General features: G+C 45.8%; 1 protein-coding gene across 1 annotated transcript in view; it reads left to right on the forward strand.

Moving 5' to 3' along the window:
* LOC147121021 (ALK tyrosine kinase receptor-like) overlaps window positions 1-27,261 on the forward strand; it is a 970,192-nt gene that overhangs the window by 471,750 nt on the left and 471,181 nt on the right. The window contains exon 4 of the mRNA XM_085977636.1: window positions 19,544-19,677. Coding sequence (XP_085833762.1) covers window positions 19,544-19,677 — 134 coding nt within the window. The remainder of the gene's footprint in view (window positions 1-19,543; window positions 19,678-27,261) is intronic.

The raw sequence follows: 27,261 nt of genomic DNA on the forward strand, positions 1-27,261 counted from the left end.
CTATTATTCATAAATCATATGGAGGAGAGTGCTTTTAGTAAAATTACTGAGTTTGCTTATGTCACCAAGCTGCCCAGTGTAGGAGAGATGGCTTTTGTACATTGGTCTGGATAAATTAAGACGGTTGACCCTAAGAAATGGCAAATAGAATTGAATGTGGAAAAAAATTTAAGGTGACCCATGTGGGTACAGGCAACGGCAAATGGTTGATGGATGTTCAACAGCAAAAATGAAGAAGGAAAAATATTTGAGTGCGATTATCAATTCATTAAAAGTACCCAGTCACGCTCCCTTGATCGTTCAACAATAAAGTTGCCATTTGAGACATATGGACCAAGAAGGTCCTTGGTTCGATCCATCGCCTAACGGCACAGTACAGGCACTATAATTGGCTACAGTTGGTTAGGGATGGGAAAATCAGCTAGAGTTCCTGCTCTGAACATTATACAGCGATTCCTACTTGAAGTGTATCTGTGTTGATATTGGATGTGGACTTCGGCTTTGACTGTGACGTCCCTCCACAATCAGAAAAGATGCTGAGACTTGCATCAAGGTTTTCACACTTGAATTTATGCCATGGGGGTGACTGCCGCCTACTTAATCGTACCTCAGTAAAGGAGTAAATGTCTTCTATTACAACAGTGACTGCACTTCAAATGTACTTCATTGGTTATAAAGCGCTTTGGGATGTCCTGAGGTCATGAAAGATGCCATATAAATAAATGCAAGTCTATCTTTCTGTCTTTCTGTCTTCCTGAGTAGGAGGAGAGGAAAAAGTTGGAAAGAAATACATGTTTCGAGTCAATGCAAAACTGCTGCATTAAGGATAATCATGACCTGCAAAGGGGCATGGGCATTTAATTAGAAGTTGAAATATGTTGGGGTCGATTTTCCCGAAGCTGTCGGGAAGAAGGTGGGACTACAACTTTTGGGTTTTAGTCCTGCCTACTTCGACGTCCGGCCAATCTGCGTGATTTTCCCTTGATTGACCTTGTTGAGCCCGCCCAGCGGGCTCAGCAGGCCAATTAAGGGCCACCCGGCAACAGGTGACATTACAGACTGAAATTTCATCTGTCAAGAGTTCTTGACAGATGAAATATCAGTGTTTCACAGCTGTTTGAAGCTGTGAAACACTGACAATCTCAGTTCTAGCATGAGTTATTCTGCACAGACTCAGAACTGTCAGCAGCACTCAAAGCTGAAGGCTGTCACTTTTCACAGATCGCAGCCATTCAGCTTTAAGTTCCGGCTGAGTGATGGGCTCCCGACGGCTACAGGAAGAAAGGCTGTTAAGGTAAGTACAGGTAAGTAAAAGTTCTTTACACGCTTTAGACACACCAAACACACTTACCTTTGCACTCATGCACCCATCACTCACCTGAGCACCGACATCGCGACCCCTACAACTCCTTCAGCCCGACGGCCCACCTACTCTAACTTGGCATGGTTTGGAGCCGTCGGGAAACCCACACGACACCCCTCAAAATAGGGATTAGGCTAAAAACTGCCTGTTAACTACCTGTCAGCAATTTAAAGCTAGATCACATCCCCTCTTGATCTTTGTCTCCAGTGAGAGAAAAATCTGTCTGTATGTTCTCATTAATTAGCATTTGAATAATGGAAACATCTATGTTTGTTTTGTTGAAATGTTTCCCAATACATCAGGCAGTTAATTGGCACAATCCCTTCCCGCCTGGTTTCGGCGGGTCCCAGTGCGGGGCGGGTACCCGCCACCTCTGAAAGTTGCGTGGAGCGGGGTTTTGGGCGGGATGGTGTCGGGACCCTTGAAATCGGGATTGCCCCCCCCTCCACACGCCTGAAACCCCGCCTGACGGCTCCACGAAAATTGATCCCGTTCTTTCAGCCCATTGCAACTTGTTGCTGAGACCACATTGGGTGCTGTTTTAAGCATCCTAATTTCAAAAGGACACTGATGTATTGGGAAACATTTCGACAAGACAAACATAGATGTTTCCATTATTCAAATGCTAACTAATGAGAACATACAGACAGATTTTCTCTCACTGGAGACAAAGATCAAGAGGGGATGTGATCTAGCTTTAAATTGCTGACAGGTATGGATATTGTGAATTTAACCAACTTAAACTGTGATCACAGAACCAAAGGATGGAAGTAGAACATTGGCAAGCCACAAGCAAAGAAGCATAGTGGTAGATATAACTAAAACCTTAAACTGCAATGCAGTTCTGACCATAGTAAGACCTGTGGTGTATCGCTGGTCAGATTGAATAATGTAAGATTGATACGTGCAGTTTTTGTTAATCTGCTGTCAGGGTCGGAAGGTCAAGAGTCAGGCAGAAGGGAATCCCACCATGTTATCTTGTTCAATGTAGTTGCCTGTAGTTCTTCACTTTCCTCATACAGTTCATGAAATAGTCCAAGACGGTTCGAATTTTACACGGTTCATTGGAAGGAATGAGGTCAATGGGCCCTGAAATTTCATGCTGGAGTTTGCGAGGTCATTTTGGAGGGCACCACATTTGATTTGAGCAGGTGGGTGCCTGCTTCAGCACCTGCCTGCCCCATGCACCTGGAAACCTAAACACCCACCTGTGGGGGGAGGGGGGAGAATTGCCCAGGACCACTCCATCCCAGCATTGCTCTGAACCCCTCCCAACCCCCACCCCCAAGCAATTTTTTTCTTTAGTCATTCCTGTTTGTGGGTTCAGACAGCTTGCGTGGGATAGACCCATACCACTAATGATGCCCACGTGCATCCTAGTGGAGGCTGGTATGCCTCATCTTACTCCGTTTATCCTCAAAAAATCCACCCACTACCTCCTTTGTCCTTGCAAAAAATCTTTCCTTTCCAAAGTCCTTTAACATTGATCAACTTACCAATCTGTGGCCATTTCTCCTGCAACTCCCTATTTGAATCTATCCAATTAGGTTTCTACCCCTCCCACAGCACTGAGGCAGCCATAACTAAAGTCACAAACAACATTCTCTGCGACTGTGTCCATGGTGCATTATCCCTGCTCTTCCTCCGTAATCTGTCTGCAGCCTTTGACACAGTTCACCACACCATCCTCCTCCAACACCTCTCCTTCATTGTCTAGCTCGCTGGAACTGCCCTCGCTTGGTTCCACTCTTACTTAACCAATCATAACTCGAGCATCTCCAGCAATAGCTTCTCTTCTTGCTCCTACACTGTTTACTTCCAGTCACCCAAGAACCTATCCTTGGCCCTAACCCTTTCCTCATCTCATGCTGCCTCATCATCTGCAGACATTGGGTCCCCTTCCATATGTACACAGATGACAACCACTTCAATGCTCCGACACTGCTCATGATCTTTGTGGTGTCGGACTGTTTGTCCAACATCCAGTCTTGGATGAACTGCAATTTCCTCTACCTAAACATTGAGAAGACAGAAGCAACTGAATTTGACCCCATCCGCCATAAATTCTGTACCTTTACCACCAATTACATCCCCTCTCCGGCAATGCCTCAGGCTAAACCAGACTGATTCCAACCTACTCAACCCCAAGCTGAGTCTCCGACCCCATATCCTCTCCATCGCAAAAAAAACAACTATATTCACCTCCATAACATCACCCGCCTCCACTCTTACCTCAGCCCATCTGCTGCTGAAACCCTCATCCGTACCTTGGCCACCACCAGATTTGACTATTCCAATGGTGTCCGGGCTAGCTTCCAATCTTCTACCCTCTGTAAACTTCAGCTCATCCCAAACTCTGCTGCATGTATTCTGTTCTGCACCAAGTCCTGCTTGCCCATCACCCCTGTGCTCGCCGACCTACATTGGCTCCCGGTCTGGCAATGCCTCCATTTTAAAATTCTCATCCTTATTTTCAAATCCCTCCATGGCCTTGCTCCTCCCTATCTCTTTAACTTCCTTCAGCCATACAACCCTCAGAGACCTCTGCGCTCCTCCAATTCTGACCTCTTGCGCAACCCGCTTTTTGTCGTTCCACCTTTGGTGGCCGTGCCATCTGTTGCCAAGGCCCTAATTTCTGGAATTCCCGCCCTAAACCATTCCACCTCTCTACCTCTTTCTTCCTTTAAGACACTCCTTAAAACCTACTTGTTTGACCAAGCATTTGGTCACTTGCCCTAATATCTCTTTATGTGGCTTAGTCTCAGATATTGGCCTAGAAATTGGGTTGGGGCGCCAAAGTGGCGCAAAAGTCGCCTGAGCGCAGGATTTAGCGCAGCGATCGGAGTAATTCCGATCGCCAGAAATTCAGTTTCAGTGCCGCTCGAGGGACACGGGGCGAGGTTCAAGGCGCTCCACGTCCCTCTTAGGGCGCTGAAACTGATTATCGCAGCGCATCGTGCCGCAGCACCACACGCTACGGCACGGCACGCTGCGGTACTGCAGGCCTTCCTCCCGCTGTTATCGGTGGCGGCGCAGCGCAAAAGCCTAACGCCACCATTAGCGCCCCTACTGAATATCGCGGGAGACGCAGCAAGTGGCGCTACAGCCACTGACTGCCTCTTTAGGCGCTAACAGGTGGCGCTACTCACCCAATTTCTCCCCCATTGTCTGATAACATGCCTGTGAAGCACCTTGGGACATTTTACTACGTTAAAGGCTCTATATAAATGCAAGTTGTCGTTGCTCTTGTTGCTGGGACTATCAAGAAACACACAACTGCAACACAGTTAAAAAATCTTTTAAAGAAAAATAATTGTAATTATGTAATTTCAGAAAATCATTTAAGAAGAATCAACTGCTTTATTAGTAGGATGAAGGTCACCTAGTTTAAATAAACTCTGCTATATCAGTAAAAATAAAACAGAATACAGGTCTTATTCTGTGTGGAGTGCCTATATTATGCTAGTTGTGAGACTGATGAGTACCTGCTGTTATAAGGGCCTCTCCTACTCTCTCTAAAAGCTGGCAAAAGACTGGAGTTGCACAAATGTGCTTGAAGAATGGGTCACCATCGTGATTCTCATTGCTAATCAATTATTATGGATCATTCCGAATGATAACATAATGACAGTACAAAACATTTTCTTTTGTTTGCCCCCCTCCGTGAAAATGGTAAAGATTGATATTTTCCTGTATATAAAATATAGAAACTACCAAGGTATATTAATACTGCAGCTACTGATCTGATACCAGCCGGTACAGTCTGAACATCATATATATTGCATAGTTCAAACAGCAGCTTTACTGCCCAGAAAAAGTTGCTTATTCATGCTTATGAGTATCCACACTCTGTTACAGTTTAAATCAACTATAGGCAGGATTACAAAATGCCCAGGGGGCCCAAGTGAGTCCTAACCACATTTCCGTGGGGGGGGTTTCCATCTTGATCTAGCGTAACTTCAATGGAAGAGTCTTGTGAACCAACTCCAGAATTAAAGTGCAACTTTAGCTTTGTTTTAAGTTGCAGACTGCATTGATGCTGAAGTTGCTTTTTGAACACACCCTAAAAGGATGCTAAAAAATTCCAGATAGATGCATCCGTGCTAGTTGACTGATCTTCCTCTCTCTTACTCTGTTCTCCGTTATAATGTCATTTAGTCTGTTTCATTTCTAATTTATGTTAAAAAAAAGCATATGGGATACTGGGCTACATAATGTTGACTAATTTCCATCTCATTGAAACGTATAAAATTCTGACAGGGCTAGACAGACTGGATGCAGGGAAGATGTTTCCCCTGGCTGGGGGGTCTAGAACGAGGGGTCACAGTCTCAGGATACGAGGTAGGACATTTAGGACTGAGATGAGGAGAAATTTCTTCACTCAGAGGGTGGTGAACCTGTGGAATTCTCTACCACAGAAGGCTGTGGAGGCCAAGTCACTGAATATATTTAAGAAGGAGATAGATAGATTTCTAGACACAAAAGGCAGCAAGGGGTATGGGGAGAGAGCGGGAATATGGTATTAAGATAGAGGATCAGCCATGATTATATTGAATGGCGGAGCAGGCTCGAAGGGCTGAATGGCCTACTCCTGCTCCTATGTTTCTATGTTTTTTTCTATAAATAGAGGCATAGAGTACAAAAGCAAGGAAGTTATGATGAACCTTTATAAAACACTGGTTCGGCCTCAACTGGAGTATTGTGTTCAATTCTGGGCACCGCACTTTAGGAAGGATGTGAAGGCCTTAGAGAGGGTGCAGAAAAGATTTACGAGAATGATTCCAGGGATGAGGGACTTCAGTTACGTGGATAGACTAGAGAAGCTGGGATTGTTCTCCTTGGAGCAGAGAAGGTTGAGAGGAGAATTGATGGAGGTGTTCAAAATCATGAGGGGTCTAAACAGAGTAGATAGAGAGAAACTTCCCATTGGCGGAAGGGTCGAGAACCAGAGGACACAGATTTAAAACCAAAAGAACCAAAGGCAACACGAGGAAAAACATTTTTACGCAGCGAGTGGTTAGGATCTGGAATGCACTGCCTGAAAGGGTGGTGGAGGCAGATTCAATCATGCCTTTCAAAAGGGAATTGGATAAGTACCTGAAGGAAAAGAATTTGCAGGGCTACAGGGAAAGGGTGGAGGAGTGGGACTAGCTGAAGTGCTCTTGCAGAGAGGCTGCATGAGCTTGATGGGCCAAATGGCCTCCTTCTGTGCTGTAATCATTCTATGATTCTATGGGGGAGAAATTCAGTATAGCCCCGCTTGGGGCGCTAACTTTGCCGGGGCGCTAAAAGTAGCGCCCCGGAAAAATTAGCACCCCCCCCGCGCCGGAAATTGGTCGGTTGTGCCCCAAAGGGAAGCGGGATGCTACTTGAGGCGCCCCGCCTCCCTCTTGGGGTGCTGCGAGTGAATATTGTGGTGCTACGTGCCGCAGCGCCACACACTGCGGCACATCGTGCTGCGGTATTCCAGGCCTTCCTCCCCTTCTTAAAGGGGAGGGGCCTTGTGCAGCGCGATCTGGGGCCCAGCTGGGCCCCCGGGGATCGGGAGTGCAGGCAAAAGAGCCCGGCACCCAAGAGAAGTACCGGGCTCTTGGAGCGCAGCCGGCACTCCGGGGGGGGGGGGGGTTCCGGAGGCCAGGGACGGGAGCGCAGGCAGGTGCTGGCAGGCGGCCAACAACAAAAATGGCCGCCCCGCACCTCGCCTTTAATTTGTGCCTCCTCGGCCGCAGGTATGCCACCCTGACCCTGTTGGACATAGCGTCCGGCAGTAAATCAGGGGGCGCTCCTGAAGATCGCGGCCGGGGCGTGAGCGGGGCACTGCGCACACCGATGACGTCATCACCAGCGGCGCAGCGCTAACAGTTAGCGCCACCACTAACCTCCCGCTGAATTTGGCAGGAGGCGTGCGCAGTGCCGCGCCCGGACGCTAGTTGGTTTGCGCCCCTCTTAGCCCCCTCTTAAGGCACTAACAGGTGGCGCAACCAACTGAATTTTCCCCGCTATGTCTCCTGTTTCTATTGTCGAAATCTCGACTCCGAGTAAGACTCTAAAACACAAGCAGTACCGTCAAATTGTTAGTTTAATTTTTACTTGCACAAGGAGAGAGCTGCCTGGACAAAGGCTAGGCCAACATCTCTACCGAACATCAGTGAATGCAGCATATTTATACACTCAAACAGGCAAGCGTTCCATAAATCACGTGTAATGGTATTGTATCATTTTAAACACATTAAGAGTTTGCACAAGGACAATCAAAAGGTCAGCAGGACAGAAATATCTCCAGACAAGGTTAGTTAATCATATATTCTGTCAGGAGGTTCTGTCTGAATCTTGTTACCAAAATGATTTACTTACTCATGTCTGATCATCTTGTTACCAAGATGATTAGCTTACTCAATAGTTTTGCTTCTTTGTCTAGCGACAATCATTAATAGTTTATCTATTCTATAGCCTTATGCCTCCATTGTGCTAGTGAGTCAATTATAGCTGTTATCACATCCTCAATGTGGGTGGGTATTATGAAAGATCTCTTGGTCCTGGACACGTTGTGACACATTTACTTTTTCTTGCTTTAGCTACAACCTAAGCAAGTGTGTTCTTTTACTTGGCCATTTTATTCTACCCAGCATGCTAATTATAATGTCAATTTCCACATTCACCCCTTTTGTCCTAACTAGGACAATAATCTAATCAGATCTGGATTCTTCGGAGCCTTTCTAACTCCATGGCTTCTGCCTTTTCTGAATTTTGTTCAAACAGCCAATATACCATTTTATTGGAATTAAAGGGGATAGATCTTAATGGAATTCCTCCCTTCGTACAGATGGGCACCTGTGTGCATACCCAACAACTGGAGGCATTAGTTCCCCTAGCATAAGTGTAAGACATATACAAAACGTGTTTACCTGCAATTCGGGCATTACAGGAATTATAAGTGTCACAAGGAAACATAGTCCTAATGTCCATTTCCATTTACTGATGGGGTTGGCGATTCCTCTTCCTCGGGTTCTGGGGCTCTTTTGCAGTGCGAGGCGTGGATCCATGTTGGTCTCTCTTTCACCTTTACAGCAGTGTTGGTGGTTAACAGGATCTGGGACGGACCCTCAAATCTTGGGTGAAGGCAACTCTTGAACACCTTTACGTAGACGAACTCGCCGGGCTTCAAGCTATGGCATCTTCCTTCGGCAGGGTCAACTTGGGCTTCTTTTACCTGCGAATGGAAACTAGAAATACATTTTGTTAGAGCAATGCAATAGTTTAGCATATTTTCTTCCATTTTGTGAATGTCCATTTGTTTAGCAGTAAACAGTGCGGAAAAAGGCAATCGTTGGGGACGTCCCATGATGATTTCATGTGGTGATAACCCTGTTGTTCTGTTTGTTGCTGACCGCATTACCATCAATGCTAGGGATAACAGTTCGACCCATTTGAGTCCAGTCTCATCACATAGCTTAGCTAACTTATTTTTCAACATTCCATTATATTGCTCCACCAGCCCAGCTGACTGTGGATGATAGCTGCAGTGAAAATGCTGATTGATTTGCAAAGCCTTACACATCTCTCGCATAATTGTCCCAGTAAAATGTGACCCATTGTCACTCGAGAGTTGTACAGGTATACCGAATCGTGGTACAATTTCCTTTAACAAATGTTTAGCGACGGTAATAGCGTCATTCTTTTTACATGGAAAAGCTTCAACCCATTTAGAAAACACATCTATAATAACTAATACATACTTAAAACCCATACATGCGGGTAATTCAATAAAATCCATTTGCAAATTCACAAAAGGTCCTGTTGGATTTGGGTGGGAGGCAGACTGTACCTTCTCCGTTTTTCCCGGATTCATCGTCTGACAGGCAGTACAATTTTCACTAATTTGTTTTGCAACTGCCGAAATACCCGGTGCGTACCATGTCTGTGCGATATAGTCTGCCATCCCCCCTTTGCCCGCATGTGTGAAAGTATGAACACAGCGAGCAATCCATGGGAGCAAAGATCTGGGCGCCACCATGTGGCCGTCATGGTGAACCCACACTCCCTCAGGTGTTTTATCACATTGATCTTGTGCCCAGGTTAACACCTCCTCAGTACTGGCCTGTGACTGAAAGGCCAATACATCATCCAATGTGGGCGGCAAATCAACGGGTTTTGTGTTTTTAAGAACATAGGCTGACACCTGGGAACCTGTATTTGACAAAGCAGCACCTTTTGCAGCCCTGTCATTGCCCAATGCAATTTGGTCCTGATTGCCTGTGTGTGCTTGACATTTAATAATAGCAATTTTACGTGGACACTGGACAGCACGTAAAAGATTGTCAACTTGTTCTGCATTCTTGATCGTTGAGCCTGCGGAGGTCAAGTAACCCCTAAATTTCCAGATCTGTCCATAATCATGGGCAACCCCAAAGGCATACCTTGAATCTGTATAAATATTAACAGTTTTGTCTGTGGCCAAGATACATGCTCTTGTGAGCGCGAATAGTTCTGCTTGTTGTGCTGAAAAGGAGTTTGGTAACGACATCGCCTCTACAGTTGAATTGTCCGTCGTGATAGCGTAGCCAGTGCGGGAAGTACCTTTGTCATCTCGGAGGGCTGAGCCGTTGACAAAATATATTAAATCTGGATTTTCTAGCTGTGTTTCACTTAAGTCCACTCGGGGTTTGGTGACCAGCTGGGTTACCGTCTCACAGCAGTGGGGTGTGCCATCCTCAATGGTCGGGAGGAGCGTAGCTGGATTTAGGGTTGCGCATCGCTTTATGGTCAAGTTTGAATTGGACAGTAATTCTACCTCATACTTAATGGTACATGCTGATGTTAGGTGTTGAGTGGCATATTTGGTTAACAGCACCTCGACAGAGTGTGGGACATGTAGTACTGTATGATGATTTAGAGTCACAGTTTGTGCTTGTACAGCATAGTAAGCGACGGCGAGTGCGGGCAGGCATCCCGGCAGACCGACTTCTTGTTGGTATTATAATGCCCTGGTCAAGTAAGGACTTGATTACTGGTTCAATGCCTTGTTCTGCTGCTTGGGAGAGAGGATATTGTGCCTTTCTTGGGAGTGGGACTGCAGGATTGAGGGTAACCTTGTAGGGTTGTGCAGTTAACATCTTTCTGACCTCATTGGGGTGGCTAGACCATACTTGCTTGGGGATTTGACTCAGAAGTTTCTCTACTTCTGGTAGGAGCGGGAAGTTATGGATGTCCAACACCCTTGCCTCAAATTTGCCTTCGAACAGCAGGCTTGTCTGCAATTCCACCCCGTATCCCTGCTTTTCTTCATACTGGACCAAGGTACCCAGAGGCACTTGCCACTCTTTTTCTATTCCTAGTCCTCCCATTCTTTTAACCATTGTGTTAAGTCCGTGAATGATTGAGACATGGACCAGCAGGAACAACACGTCTTTACTGGTGGAAGTCAATAGTGAAAACTAACAAACAGAGGCTCTCTAGCACCTTTTATACAGGGGTGGTCACTGCCGGTACTGCAGCCTGAGACCAGTTATTCTCTTAAAGGTACATACACAACAATTCCTCCCCTTTTAGATAAACAGTACATAACATTCATTTAACAACTAAATGATAACGAATTACAATCACAATTACTGTTGCTAGATACATTGGTTAAGTTTAAGCAATTATAAGTTCAGTCTTTGAGGAGGCTTCCTGATTCTGTCTGGATAACGCCTCTTTGGGGTATCAGGTTCTTCTGGCAATGTTGCGTTGGGATCAATGTCTCGGTTTGGTTCATCTGCTTCCAATATTACCGGTTCTGCGGTAGCTGCAATTGGAACGTCAATTTCATTACCAGGTGTATCAGATCGTGGTGTGGAGTTGACGTTTTCCAGTGACTCTAGAATCTGGTCAGCATGGTGTCTTACAATGCTCTCCCCAACGTCCACGGAATACATGAAAGGTCCTTGTCGTGTACAAATCGTTCCTGGCTGCCATTTCTCAGTGCGGTAGTCCCGGGCCAAAACTGGTTGACCTATCTTAAAACTCCTGGTCGGCCTTTCATTCATATTCTGAAACTGCCTGTTCTCCACATCTCTTCTGACGTTTGGCTTAACCAAATCCAAGCGGCATCGTAGTCTTCAATTGAAGAACATCATGGCTGGAGTTTGGTTGGTAACCGCATGTGTCGCATTCCGGTAGGCAAACAAGAAGTTGTCCACCTTGTGTTGTAGGGGTATATCTTCATTACACATTGCCTTGATAGCCTTCTTGAAAGTTTGGACAAACCTCTCGGCCAATCCATTAGTGGCTGGATGATATGGGGCAGATGTGTAATGCTTAACGCCATTGTTCTTTAAGAACCTCCGGAACTCTTCAGACACAAACTGTGGTCCATTGTCAGAGCAAATCTGTTCAGGCAGCCCATTCCTGGCGAATATGGTTCGCAAAACTGTGATAGTTTTTTCCGTGGTGGTTGAGGACATTTTTATTACCTCTGGCCACTTTGAATGTGCATCCACCGCAATTAAAAACATCGAGTCCATGAAGGGACCAGCAAAATCAATGTGCACCCATTGCCATGGAGATGAGGGCCACTCCCATGGATGCAGAGGAGCTTGTGGTGGGGCGTTTTGGACCTTCTGGCATCCTGCACAGCTCTTGGTCATCTCTTCGATTTCTCTATCGATTCCCGGCCACCACACAAACGCTCTGGCTAAGTTCTTCATTTTTACCCCACCCAGATGACCCTCATGAAGCTCATTGAGTACTCTACCCGTCAACTTAGGTGGAATTACTACTCTGGATCCACACATCAAGGTCCCTCTGCACACTGACAGCTGTTCTCTTCTCGGCGAGAATGCTGGCAGCAGTGGTTCGCCATGTGCTGGCCATCCCTTCACCGTTAAATCATAGACCCGTGATAGTGTCGGGTCATTCCGTGTTTCCTTTTCTATGTTTGCATTCGTCACAGGGGGACATTCGACTATGGTCGAGTGGAATAACTCCATTGGATCCACTGCAAGGTCTTCTTCCACCGTCGGCAACGGTAGGCGTGACAATCCATCAGCATTTCCATGCTGTTTAGTTCCTTTGTACTCGATGTCATATTGGTGTGCCCCTAGGAACAGGGACCATCTCTGCAGCCGTTGTGCCGTCATTATCGGTACGCCCTTCTGAGGGTTGAAAATGGAGACAAGAGGTTGATGATCGGTTAGTAGAGTAAATTTTTGACCGTGCAGGTAGTGATTGAACTTCTTCACCCCCCACACTAGGCTGAGGGCCTCTCTGTCAATCTGAGCGTAGTTACGCTCGGCAGAAGTTAACGAGCGTGACGCAAAAGCTATCGGCCTCTCTAACCCATCAAGGAACTTATGTGACAGTACCGCCCCAATGCCGTAGGGAGACGCATCACACGCCAGTCTGATCGGCAGTGCTGGGTTGTAGTGAGCCAATACTTCCCTTGAAGTGATTAAGTCCTTACTCTTCTGAAAAGCACGCTTACAATCATCGCTCCATTTCCATGCTACCCCCGTTCGTAGCAGGGCGTTCAGTGGGTGCAAAATTGTCGACAAATTCGGCAAAAACTTATGATAGTAATTCACCAATCCGAGGAATGACCTCAGTTGCGACACATTTTCAGGCGCTGGGGCCTTAACAACCGCTTCAATTTTGTCAGGGGACTTATGTAACCCCTCTTCATCAATCACGTGGCCACAATACGATATCTGTTTCTTAAAAAATTCGCACTTGGGGCAGTTGGCTCGCAGCCCATGTTCCCGTAGTCTAGTGAGCACCTGTTCTAGGTTGTTAAGGTGTTCACTGTCATCTTCACCTGTTACAAGGATGTCGTCCAAGTAACACTGAGTCCCCGGAATCCCTTGCAGGACTTGTTCCATCGCTCTTTGCCATACCGCCGGAGCCGATGCTACTCCGAATACCAATCGATGATACTGGTAAAGACCTTTGTGAGTGTTTATCGTGAGATACTTCCTAGAGGACTCTTCAACCTCCATCTGCAAATATGCTTGTGCTAGGTCAATTTTTGTAAAACGCTTCCCTCCAGACAGTGAGGCGAAGATGTCTTCTATCCTTGGAAGAGGATATTGTACTGTGTGAAGGACAGGGTTCACCGTCACCTTGAAATCCCCACAGATGCGAATCTTCCTTGGCTCTCCGGACTTATTGCTTAACGTTTTCTTCATGACAGGAACGATGGGTGTTGCCCACTCGCTCCAGTCGACCTTAGACAACACGCCCGCCTTCTCCAGATTCTCCAGCTCTGCCTCGACGGCTGGGCGAATTGCATATGGTACCGGTCTTGCTTTGAAAAACTTGGGAACTGCATTCTCTTCTATTTTTATCGAGGCGGTTACGCCTTTAAGCGTGCCCAGTTCTTGTTGAAATACCTCTTTGGCGTTAGCTAAGATTGTTGACAATCGTCCAGGAGTGACGTCTTCATCTTTTTTACCGTCCACCGTCATTGCATGAATGGAATGCCAATCCAAGTTTATCTTCCTGATCCATTCCCGTCCCAATAACAGTGGTCCACCATTTGGCAGTATGTAGAGATACAATTTCCGTATTTTCTTGCCATTGTATTCGACAGGCACCCTTATTTTTCCTCTGGGGTATACTTTTTGCCCCGTATACGTCGTCAAGACGATGGATGTCTCTCTCAAGGGTATATGTGAAAATAGCCGCTCGTAGTCTCGTCGATTCATGACGGTTAGCGCTGATCCTGTATCAAATTCCATTTTAACTTGGGACCCTGCTATCGTGAGGGTGACCCAAATGGTTCGGTGATCCTCTTTTGTGATTACATTGTGAAGTTTGAGACAGCTTAGTCTCCTGTTCTTGGATTCACTATCGCTCATCTGGTCTTCGGAACTACTGTCCGTCATCTTTTGTACTTTCTTGTACGGTTCCTTAGTAGCCTTTTTGTTGCCGCTGGTCTTCTTCCCAGACCTGCAAACTCGTGCAATGTGTCCAATCTTCCCGCATTGTCTGCATATTTTGTCTTTGGACCAGCAGTCCTTCTGGTCATGGTTAGTTCTGCCGCAGCGATAACATTTTGCAAATCCCCGTGTCATTTCGTGGGTGCCGTATTCCTGTGGTTTTTGTTGAATTTCTGCAGCTCCCCTGGCTGCTGCTTCATACGATACTGCCACGCTGAAAGCCTTATCTAGTGTCAGCTCTTTTTCTGAGAGTAACTTCTTCTGTGTTCCTTCACTCAGGAGTCCACAGACAAATTTGTCCCGTAGGGTATCTGCCAGTCCTGCTCCAAACTGGCAGTGCTTTGATAGCTTGCGTAGTTCCGTAAGATACTCAGCATTGCTCTCATCTTTGTGCTGAGTTCTCCTGTGGAATTTAAATCTTTCTGCTATCAACAGCGGTGCAGGGTTTAAGTGTTCCTGTAGGACAGCAACAATTTCGTTAAAACTCTTCGCCTTCGGTTTGGCTGGAGTAATCAGGCCACGCAATAGGCCGTACGTTCTAGCGCCCATTAAGTTTAGCAATACCAATGCCTTTTTCCCCTCTGCTATTTCGTTTGCCTCGAAATATACCTCGACTCTTTCCACATACGTGGTCCAGTCCTCTAATGTATTATCAAAAGCAGTGATACAGCCAGTCTTCGGCATTTTGCAAATCTAAAATGGCACCTCCCGCGCTTTGCCTTCTTCCCCGATTTAACAAAATGGCGCCTCCCGCGCTTTGCCTTCTTCCCCGCTGTTGTTAGCGCTGTTTTCCACGGTTTCTTGCGCGTTAAATATTGATTCTTTTTCTTTTATTATTTTCCCGTCGTGGAGCGGACCCTCTGGGACACTTCCCTCCCTCTTCTTAGGTCCGAACGCTGCCCGGCTTCGAAGCACCGGCCGCGCCCTGTGTGCTCCACCCTCTCTCTCTCTTTTTGCCTCCCGACTCGCTGCCCGGCCCCATTGAAAAGCCACCCGATCGAGCTTCAGCCCGCCGCAGCCCAGGAAGGATCAGAGCACTACCTGCCACCAGCCCGACTAGCTGGGAAACCACAGACTGGTGAACCGAACCTGGCTCTTGACAGTCTCTCCTGCAAGTTTTCAAACCGACGATTGACCGTCGACGCCCGTTTCTCGAGTTTCTTTGGACTCAATTTTTTTTTTTTTTTCTTTCTTCTGGCTCCGACCTTCAACAACGTCGTCTGAGGTGCTGCCGAGTTGCAGGTAAGTTCGTTTCTTACTCGTCGCCAGTGTTAAGTCCGTGAATGATTGAGACACGGACCAGCAGGAGTGAAAACAAACAAGTCTTTACTGGTGGAAGTCAATCGTGAAAACTAACAAACAGAGGCTCTCTAGCGCCTTTTATACAGGGGTGGTCACTGCCGGTACTGCAGTCTGAGACCAGTTATTCTCTTAAAGGTACATACACAACACATTGGTCCCAAGTCCCTTGGTGCATGTCCTTGTGCCACCGCTAGGGTGCAATGTGGTTTACTGTCTTTTTCTTTAAACAGGTCCCATGCTTCCATGGGTAAAAGAACAGCGGCGGCTATGCCTTCGGGACCAATTAAAATTTTTCGAATTTTCAGCAAATATCTGTGTTGCAGAACGGGCTTATAATATCTTTTGTGGTATTTGTCCATTCCTGTCTCATCATAAAAGGCTGTGCAGTGGGGCTCTGTATGCCAATGGCCCAAATGCAATTCTTTCTGGTATTCGGACACCGATCTAAGGACAAATTGGAGGGAGCCTATAATAGTTGACAATGTTTTGCTAAGACCATCTTCACAAATCTGCCATGCATATAGGACCGGGGCCAATTTGATCTGTAGTGGGTACATACCACATCTGTCTACGGGAACATGGACTTCAAGTCCTTTTTCAGAGCAAACAATCGATGCCTTCATTTTGCATAATTAGTCTCTTCCTAATAAATTCACTGGTACTTCTTGAGACAGTAAAAAGGTATGTTGATTCCTGTAATTATCTACTTGCACATTGAGGGGTTCTGACCAAGTCATGGTCTGAGTAACTCCTGACAATCCTACGCAACTGGCACTGCTGGCTGTACACGGAATTCCTTCTGCATATTGTTTTGTCAACATTGAATTGGTGGCTCCCGTATCTACCAGAAAAGGAATTTCTTTTCCCTCCATATTTATTATTAAGGTGGGCTCTTCTGTCATATTGGTTGAAACTGCAGGCAATCGTACTAGGGGTAATTGCTTTTGGGCAATCTGTGGGTCAGGTCCCAGGCGTCATGTTGAATAGGGTAAATTTAAATTTTGTCCACTTTGATTCTGGGTGGCATTTTGTGCTCCCCACTGGTTGTGGACTGAAAAATTCGCTTGAGGGCGGGTGTGAGCCTACGCTTGGGTAGAACTGTTTCCCTGGGTAAATTCATTACCTTGTCCCCCATTTTGTTGTAATTGCCAGTTTTGACTTTCTTTCTACCACTTCTCCCTGGGTCACTTTCTAAGAGACACCCCTCGAGACACGTTATTTGGTCTAAATTAAATGTACCATCTGGTGGGAATGGCCTTTTCCCCTTTTTGGTCCATTTTACCCATTTGGGTAAGTCATCTATTGATGTCTGACCACAATTCTGGAGCATGTAACAGGCAGGTGTGCCTTTTTCTGGTGTTTTACTTGCTCTGGCTCCCATTTTTATTGGTTGCGATCCCCTGATCACTTTTTACTCTTTACCAATTGAAGTGTTTCTAAGACCCAACCTCCCCTGTTGAATCCCCTGTTATGTTTTTCCAAGAGCTCACAGGCAATAGTAGCACAATAATACAAAGCTAAAAAAAATTACAGAGATGACAAAAATTGCAAAAACCCAGAGGGGTATACAGATCAAAATTCTTATACTCTAACTAAACAAATAGCCAATTCTCGGTCTGCGTTGTACGCCCCTACAGACTGAGTCCTTAACAGTAAAACTTATTACTTTAAAATCCTGTCTTTCAAGGATAAGTCCTATCTTTCAAGGACGAGCGTCCCTTTTTTTTTACTTTTCCTCTATTTCAAGGATACCTCTCCCTTTCTTTCAAGGGTAATTGTTTCCTTCCTTCAAGAAACAGGGACCTCTACAGACATCTCTTCTTACCTTCCTTTCAGCAATCTGCCCGGCCTGTTTTCAGGGTTCAGGTTTTTGAAATCTGTCTCCCTTTTCTGTCAAGCTGAAAGAGGAAGTGATAACAAAAATTTCCAACTCAACCCTGAAATGAGTCTTAACAGATCGCAGTACTCCCGCCGAGACAAACAGCCTACACTACTGTACTTGTCCAAGGAGGAACCCCTTTGGTGACTAAGCACCACTGATAACTGGCCAGTTAGGGTCCGTTCTTAGAGAATCATTGTGTTTTTGTCCGTTTACTCACCGGTAGGTAGTAAACAATCTCGGTGGAACCGCCAAGTTTTACTGTCGAAATCTCGACTCCGAGTAAGACTCTAAAACACAAGCAGTACCGTCAGATTGTTAGTTTAATTTTTACTTGCACAAGGAGAGAGCTGCCTGGACAAAGGCTAGGCCAACATCTCTACCGAACATCAGTGAATGCAGCATATTTATACACTCAAACAGGCAAGCATTCCATAAATCACGTGTAATGGTATTGTATCATTTTAAACACATTAAGAGTTTGCACAAGGACAATCAAAAGGTCAACAGGACAGAAATATCTCCAGACAAGGTTAGTTAATCATATATTCTGTCAGGAGGTTCTGTCTGAATCTTGTTACCAAAATGATTTACTTACTCATGTCTGATCATCTTGTTACCAAGATGATTAACTTACTCAATAGTTTTGCTTCTTTGTCTAGCGACAATCATTAATAGTTTATCTATTCTATAGCCTTATGCCTCCCTTGTGCTAGTGAGTCAATTATAGTTGTTATCACATCCTCAATGTGGGTGGGTATTATGAAAGATCTCTTGGTTCTGGACACGTTGTGACACATTTACTTTTTCTTGCTTTAGCTACAACCTAAGCAAGTTTGTTCTTTTACTTGGCCATTTTATTCTACCCAGCATGCTAAGTATAATGTCAATTTCCACACTATTTACAGCTGTTTTATTCTTTTTCTCATTTAGATGGTCAGGCTCTTTCTGGTTTTATTTGTCTCTTTTTTCTAATTCAGATGTTGACTAATTTCCATCTTTGCTGACATTAAAGGGCAATGAGTGAACAGTTCATCATCTCACTGACAAACCAAAATAAAATTCGGCCTCATTTTAACTCTCTGACGTTTAAGTGATTGAAATCAGCCATTACTTTGTGCTCAGACATGCTGTATACGTTGAATATTTTGATGTATTGAGTGCATTTGGAGACTACATGGGCTAGACTTCTCTCCGGAGAGGTTTCGCTGCTGGTGGTGGGTTGGGATGGGACTTCCAACCACCGTCCCAACTCCACTGTGACCCCGGCCCATATTCCTGGGTCGGGGATTATTAAACGTGCAAGGCAGGCTTCTAACAGTATTTGCACCACACGAAGAGAGTCCAACACGGCCAAGGAACAAAATGTGGCAGCACTATAATGGGTGCCACAAGGAGGAGGAGCTGCTATTAAATGGGGCAGAAGCACCTCGAAAACTTCTGTTATAATTTTTATAAAAGGCTTCGAATGAGCTGCTGCCTGTTCTGTTTCATGTATGGTCAGAAGACAGGTAGAGTTGACTACTATCAGGCCCCTTTCCTCCATCGGGACAATCAATGGTCTTTCCGCATTGCCCCAGCAGGAACCACCACCCATCCTCCGATGTTACCTGGGGTCAGCAGTACTTCAGTAGGGAGGTAGGGAAATTAGCGATCATTTAATGGGCAGTGAAGGGTCAGGTGGCTGTGATCTCTGCAAGTGGGCAGAGATGAAAATACTAACCCCATTTTTCCTCTTTCCCCAATATTATGCCACCCAATTTCTGGGCAGTGTAGCAGAGGATATTTCCAGCTGATATGTTGTAGTTTTAAAGTGTTACAAGGTCTAATGTAAAAGGTAGATTTAAAGACCTGCGCCTGCATAAATACCGAAATATTACTACCCCTATGTGAATTCAGTCCCTTTTATCATTAACAGTACAGTCATTACTAATATGAGATGAAAGGCACATTGATATAAAGCAGTGCAACTCTGCCTTGAATTAAAAGTATGTTGTGTCCGTGCTGGTTTGATTCACAGTGCTTTCTCCCTCTCTCTCTCTCCCTTTCTCTTTATTATTTCATACATATTTCTGATTTGAACAGATGGACTCTGCTTCAGGGGAGAGTGGGACGCTTGGAAGAGTCTTTCCAGATCTCTTTGGAATATAAAGGAAGCAGCAGAAGAAGCTGGGAGCTGGCAGCTGTGGACTCAGTTACCCTGAAAAACTGCAATGAAGGTAAATGCTCAGGTTTGCTAAACAGCAAAAGTGCTGCAGCAACAAACAAAACATTTAACACTTATAAATAATGAAAATTTATGCGGTTCTTTTTGTTTACTTATGTCAAGTTATTTTTCAATTTACTCAATTAGCTTGACAGTCCACTGGAGGTGGTGAGAGCCTTCAGAGCCCATTAATGGCGGAAAGGAGGAAGAAAGAACCAATTACTAACACACATTCACCATTCAGATGTTTCTCTGAATACAAAACCAAAGTCTTAATTGAAAAGCCACATATTAAGGTTATTTACATAGCATCGCTAAAATTAATGTGGATTATTTACTGAAATTTACATACTTCACTAATACTAAAATATACATAATTTACACCATTCCTCATAAATGTTACAGCACACCTCGTTATTGCATCAATATACTTCAAGTGTATCAGACCATAATTTACTAATTGTACTTTACTATTGCTGCAATGTAATTCACCAGTGTTTCAACTAGACCATTACTTTTACTTCATTATTAACTTCACCATAGCATATTAATACTTATTCGTCAATAGTGCAATATCACTCAGCATACTTTATGAATCATATTTCACACCTCATTAATACTCGAACATGCCTACGTTATACCTTATTAATACTCCAACATGTTCACTAAAATTACAATGTAATTCAACGTGCTTCATTAATATTATCATGTATTTTCCTAATACTTAAACATACTCAACAAATACTACAGTACAATACATTAATATTTAGATCTAGTTATTAATGCTTGATCTTATCTCATTCGTGCTTCAACATGTTCGCTAATTCTGCATCTTGCATTAATACTCAACATGCATCGCCGACACTTCAAATTGCTTTATTAGTACCTGACGTGCATCACTAATGCTTTAATATACTTCAGTATGCTTCACCAATACTAAAACATTCTTCACTAATGCTAAAATGCTTCACTAATGCTATAATATTTCACTAATACTATGACATATTTAAATAATATAAATACTTCACTAACACAACGTACTTCACTAATGCAAAATACTTCAACAGGTTTCTCTACTACTGTGACATACTGTGCTTCATGAGTACTGCAACATACTTCACATACTTCATGTTTCACTAATACTTCAACACACTTCACTAATACAGTATACTTGTTTACTTCATTAACACTAGGACAGCATAGTTAACTAATACACTATTTGTCCGGAGTACTACAGTCTGCTTTACCAATGCTATAACCTACTTAACCAACACTACAACATACTTCACTAGTACAACATCATAGATGCCAACTATAAATATTTCACTGTAACAGTCAGCATTTCCCCAGCCCTGCCAGCGTGTCCTGCTTGCTAATTGAAATCAGCATTTCCAACAGTCAATGGCACTTTCTGTTAAAGCCATCCAGACTGCCCTGAATTTTCCTTGCATGAATGCACAGAGCTTTTGTGCATGCACAATAGTCAACTGTGAATCCTTGGTGCTCTGCACAAATGGCAAACATTTGCGCTTGTGCACAAAGGTTGGCTGGCACGTGTGGGTCCCACACTAATAGATAGGTAAGGAGATTAAAAATCTTGATCTTTCTTTTGAATTTGTGACCCCTATACTCTACTACAAGAACAGAGGGTTTATCGTTTGAGCATTATATTCTGTGTTATTAAATCCAGCTGTTGTCATTGTGAGACAAAATATTGCTAAACACGGTTCACTTGAAAGTGCTGGCAAAAGAGTATCACAAAGTAACATTTGCTGAGGAGGTGTGCCCCAACCCTACTAGAAAATAAATCTTGCATCTTCAGGGCTCACATTTCCTTCAAAAATTTCTAAACCAACCACTGCAAAAATGCATTTTTGTGTACATTAGTTTTTCTATGCAATACAAGTACATGCATTTGTTGGGTATACCTGCAGCTTAAGTTACAACCAGCTCTGGTCCCACTGCACTCTCAGCATAACCACTTGTTTTCAAGTCAAAGGGAAGGCCGTTAGGTTTATTTTTTTCAAAGAAAAGGGGTCGAATTGGGAAATGTATTCATGAAAAACTGGTGCAAATCCTGGCATCTCATCTGAAAAATGTAATTTAAGTCACAGGACTGTGTTCTTAAGTTTTGGGCTGTTATTTGAATTATTTGAATTTTCAACTTTTGAAGGCTATTGGAACCATTTGGAACTCTTCATTGGGTTTTGTGAATTTCCTAACTTGGCATGTATGCGACTTACTTCACTAATGCTACAGCATATTTCATTAATACAACAATATACTTCACTGATATTGTACTATGACATATTTCACGAATATTACAACATGGCTCACTGCTATAACATAATTCACTAATACTTCAGCTCTGCACTAATATTGTACTTAAAAACTGACAAGATTTCAATCTCAGTCATGCAGTCAAGGGTAAAGTCTTGTGTCCTCTACCCTATGAACAACCCTTTGGAAGACCTAAAAAGGTGAAATTGTTTTACAGTCGTACCCGTTTATTTGCAACTCGCTTAAATTGCAATTTCCATTTTAACACATTTCTAGAGTCCTGTTTTTTTTCCCTTATACTTCCAATTGTGAAAAGATTGTTGCAATTTCAACCAAATTCCCATTTGCCCTCTCAGGTGGCCATAAAAGATCTGATGGCAGTATTTCGACGAATAGCAGGGGAGTGCCCCCTGGTTTCCTGGCCAATATTTCATCCTCAATCAACATCACTAAAACATACTGGGGGAGAAATTTGGTTGGTTAGCGCCTCCTGTTACCGCCTGGCAGGGGCGTTAATGAAGTAGCGTCGGGACAAGGCGAATCCAGCGCCACACACCAAGTCCTGTCGCCCATTAATGCCGCCGCTAACAGCGCCTGGGGCTTTAGCGTCAGGCAGATCATGACATCAGTGAGCGTGCATGCAACGCTCACTGAGCACCCGATCTGCCAAATTGATTATCGCCCCCTGCCTCAGTACCTCGCCCCGACAACGACAGGAAGAGGAGGCGTGAAGTAGGCGGATGGCGGCTCCAGGGGCGCTATTTAAAGGGATCAGTCGCAGCCATCACGTTAGTGCTGTTTCACTGCTTCCTTGTCAGTTTGTGATGGTGCAAGAGTTTTATTCAGTCATTTAAAGGTTCTTTAGTATCAGGAGTGTTGTGGCTACTAACAATCTGTTACATTTATTCTGACAAAATTTCAAAGTGATACACATTGTTACATTAATGGGGGCTGTACTGGCAGTCGACCTCGCCCTCCAGGATCTACTGTGGAGGGAGCGGAGGCAGCGAGAAAGATTGCAAGATGTGGCCAGAGGGAGGAGGAGGGCCATCGGGGCTCTCAACAGGAGGCCTTAACCTCCGAGGGAATTCCGAGAGCACTTCTCCTACCTCCAATTAACCAAGGAGCAGTGCATGAGAAGGCTCTGCTTCAGCAAGGGTGTGGTCACCGAACTCTGCCACCTCTTGCAACCAGACCTCCAGCCTCAGATCAGGTCGACCGCGGCTCTCTCAGTGGCAGTCAATTTCTTCGCCAGTGGTTCCTTCCAGTCTGCAACAGGAGATATAGCGAACATCTCGCAGTTCGCCATCCATCGCTGCATCCAGGAGGTCACAGAGGCTCTCTACAGTAGGAGAAGCGAATACTATTCCTTCCCCATCACCAGAGAGAAGCAGGACGAACATGCATGTGGCTTTGCCAGGATAGCGGGCTTCCCCATGGTGAAGGGTGCCATTGACTGCACCCATGTGGCTTTGCGGGTACAGCATAACAATCCTGACGTCTTCCGTAACCGCAAATGCTACCACTCACTTAATGTGCAGTTGGTGTGTGACCGCAGACAGCGAATCCTCAATGTGAATACTCGCTATCCTGACAGCAGCCACGATGCCTTCATCCTGCGCCAGACCAGTGTGACAGCACTCTTCCAGCCACCACATCAAGCTCGCAGCTGGCTGGTCTGAGACAAGAGCTATCCGCTCTCCACCTGGTTCATGTCTCCCCTCCACAACCCCAGCACTCCTGCTCAGCACTCATATAATTAAAGCCATGCTGCCACCAGGAACATCATTGAGCAGACCAACGGGGTGCTCAAGCAATGGTTCTGCTGCCTTGACCGCTTGGGAGGAGCCCTCCAGTACTCAGCTGAGCGGGTGTCCCATTTCGTCGTGGTCTGCTGCATACTGCACAACTTGGCCATCATGAGCCCTTGCCACCAGGGATTGTGGGACCACCTCAGGAGGAGGAAGAGGGAGAGGAGGAGGAGGAGGATGAGAAGGGTGAGGAAGACGATGAGGAGGAACAGAAGCGAGGGAGGAGCCAGCCACTCAATCGGCCTTCTGGAAGGGCGGTCCGTGACCGCCTCATCAGACTGTGATTCCAATTAATTAAACCCCAGATCCCCGTTGCTCACCACATCCCCATCATTCCATCCTGTCGCAGGCCATATCACAGCGCAAAGCTGAAATGAGAGACACCATAAAATCATCCAAAGCCAATTAATAAATTTATCAACAATCAGTGAACACATATTTGCAACAACAATATTAGCTATTCACCCTTGTGCAATCCCTTAGTGCTCCTCGTTACAGTGCCTTTGCCTACTCTAGTGTTGGCCCAGTAGCTGCAGTAGGGCGGGTGGAAGGCTGCTTGAGAGTCCGTGCGGGAGACTTCAGATGGCCTTGCAGGACGCCCTCGGCCAGCTCTGGGCCTGGAAGACCCGGCGGTAGACTGCACCACCTCAGCATGGGCGGCAGCAGCCTGCGCTGGCTGGATGACAGGCAGCGACAAGGGCAATGGCGGAGTGGCAGTGGTGGGAGCAGGAATACTGTCATCCTGAGAGAGGACAGCAGCTTGCTGCTCCACTGACCCACTGGCACTCCTCGGGGCAGCACCTCAGCATCAGTACCAATCTGCTGGAGCACAGATTAGTGGCCTGCTGCGACACCGTGAAAGCCCCGGTGGACGGTGGTCGACCCAGCCACAATGGCAGCTGTCAGAGCTTGTGTGGCATCAAGCTGAGACTGCATGAGAGCAGACTGAGAATTGATGGCACCAAGCATAGACTGCATTACAGCACTAAGATGTTGCGTGGCTTCCGCCCGTGCTGCAATGGAAGCTGCCATATCGCCCATCACACGTGGCATCAGGTCTTGGTCACCACGGTCTCTCTGGGAGTCCACCATCCTTTGCAGACTGAAAATGATGGGCTCCATGGTGCGCGCAGCGCCTTGTGCAATGTTGGAGGCGGACTCCTCCATGCTCCTTACCACTGCTGAAAGGCTCCCAGGCACCCTTGTTGTAATGTCTATACCTTTAAGGGGGGAACTATGTTTTACAGCTCATGTATACTGCAGTACCGGCAGTGACCACACCTGTATATAGCACTGAGTAGTAATCTGTACAGATCAGTTGCAGTGTGAGCCACGTTGAGTAAACACCTGTTGTACCGTTCTCCGCAGTCTGTGTCTTATTATACACGGACGCAAAATTGGCGATGACGCAAGTTCGAACCTACCTGCAACTCTGCATCACCTCCCAGGTATTCGTTCCTGGAGATCAGTGGATTGGAGGTCAAGGCCAGAGACTCGGGCGTCGACCACGGGCAACCGCCCAGTCATCCAGCAGAGACTCGAGAATTGCGGGGGAGGCTGTCGAGAACCAGGCTTGGCTTTCCAGTTGAGGTGGTCCAGCGAAACGGGCTGGCAACAAGTAGTGCGCAGACCCTTCCCGGACAGCGGCGGGCTAGAGCCCGACCGAGCGGCACAGCAAAGGGCCGAGCAGCGTCGACGGGGGAGAGAGAGAGAGGGCTGAGCGCACAGGGTGCAGCCGGTGTTCAGGGGCCGAGCAGCGTCGGAGAGAGGGAGAGAGAGATGCGCAGAAACCCGTGAGGCGCCGCCATTGCCACGAGGACCGCCGAGAGCGGCATTGGCAGCAGCGCAGGAGAAACGCGCGAAACCTACAGGGTGCCACCATTGCCACGAGAATCGCCGGGAACGGCGTTGGCAGCAGCGGGGAAGGAAGGAAAGCGCGGGAGACGCCATTTTAAGCCATTGGGAGACGCCATTTTAAACCACACACAAAATGCCGAAGAATGGCAGTATCACCGCATTTGACAATGAAGTCGAAGATTGGACTACATATGTCGAACAAATAGAGGTGTACTGCAAGGCAAATGAGGTGTCAGATGACAAGAAAGCATCGGTATTGTTAAATTTAATGGGTGCAAAGACGTATGGTTTAATACGATATCTAGTAACCCCAACGAAGCCAATGGAAAAGAGTTTTGAAGACATAGTAACGATACTAAAGGAACATTTAAACCCCACACCGCTGCTGATAGCAGAAAGATTCAAGTTTCACAAACGGAACCAGCATAAGGATGAAAGCAATGCTGATTATTTAACAGAACTGCGCAAACTATTGAAACACTGCCAGTTTGGAGCGGGACTGGCAGATACCTTACGGGACAAGTCTGTGTGTGGGCTTCAAAGTGAAGGAACCCAGAAACGGCTTTTATCTGAAAAGGACCTTACGCTGGAAAAGGCTTTCAGCATTGCGGTATCATATGAAGCAGCAGCACGGGGCGCTGCAGAGATACAACAGAGACCGCAAGAATATGACACAAACGAAATGTCATATGGAACAGAGAAGTGCTATTGCTGCGGCAGAACAACACACGACCAGAATGATTGCTGGTTCAAAGACAAAGTGTGCAGACAGTGTGGAAAAGTAGGACACATAGCATGAGTCTGCAGGTCGGGAAAGAAAACCAGCAATAAGAAACCTACCAAAGGAAAGTACATGAAGGTACATAAGATGACGGAGAATAGTTCAGACGAACAAAAGAGTGATAACGACTCCGAAAGCAGGGAACTGAGTTGTCTGAAACTATATAATGTGATCACAACGGAGGATCACCGAACCATTTGGGTCACTCTCAAGATAGCAGGAGTCCAGGTAAAGATGGAATTGGACACAGGATCAGCCCTAACAGTCATAAACCGACGGGACTACGAGCGGCTATTCTCACACATACCCTTGAGAGACACAAAAATTATTTTGAAGACGTACACGGGGCAAAAAGTCTACCCCAAAGGAAAAATAAGGGTGACCGTTATATATAACGGTAAGGAAACACCAAAACTAGACCTGTATGTATTGCAAGATGGAGGACCGCCATTACTGGGACGTGAATGGATCCGGAAAATACAACTGGATTGGCATTCCATACAGGCACTGACTGTGGCTGACAAAAAGGATGACGACATCACACCTGGGCGACTGTCAAAGATCCTAACTGACGCGAAAGAAGTGTTCCAGCAAGGACTCGGAACACTAAAAGGCATGACAGCGATGATTAAAATTGAAGAAAACGCAAGCCCAAAATTTTTTAAGGCCAGACCTTATGCAATCCGCCCAGCCGTCAAAGCAGAGCTGGAGAGTCTGGAACGTTTAGGTGTACTGGCCAAGGTAGACTGGAGCGAGTGGGCTACACCCATCGTCCCTGTGATGAAAAAGTCGTTGAGCAGCACGCCTGGGGAACCAAGGAAGTTCGCATCTGTGGGGACTTTAAGGTAACAGTGAACCCGGTCCTTCA

This window comes from Somniosus microcephalus, chromosome 3 (assembly GCF_052327205.1).
Source record: "Somniosus microcephalus isolate GS21.2 chromosome 3, FLI_Smic_1.0, whole genome shotgun sequence".
Lineage (NCBI taxonomy): Eukaryota > Metazoa > Chordata > Chondrichthyes > Squaliformes > Somniosidae > Somniosus > Somniosus microcephalus.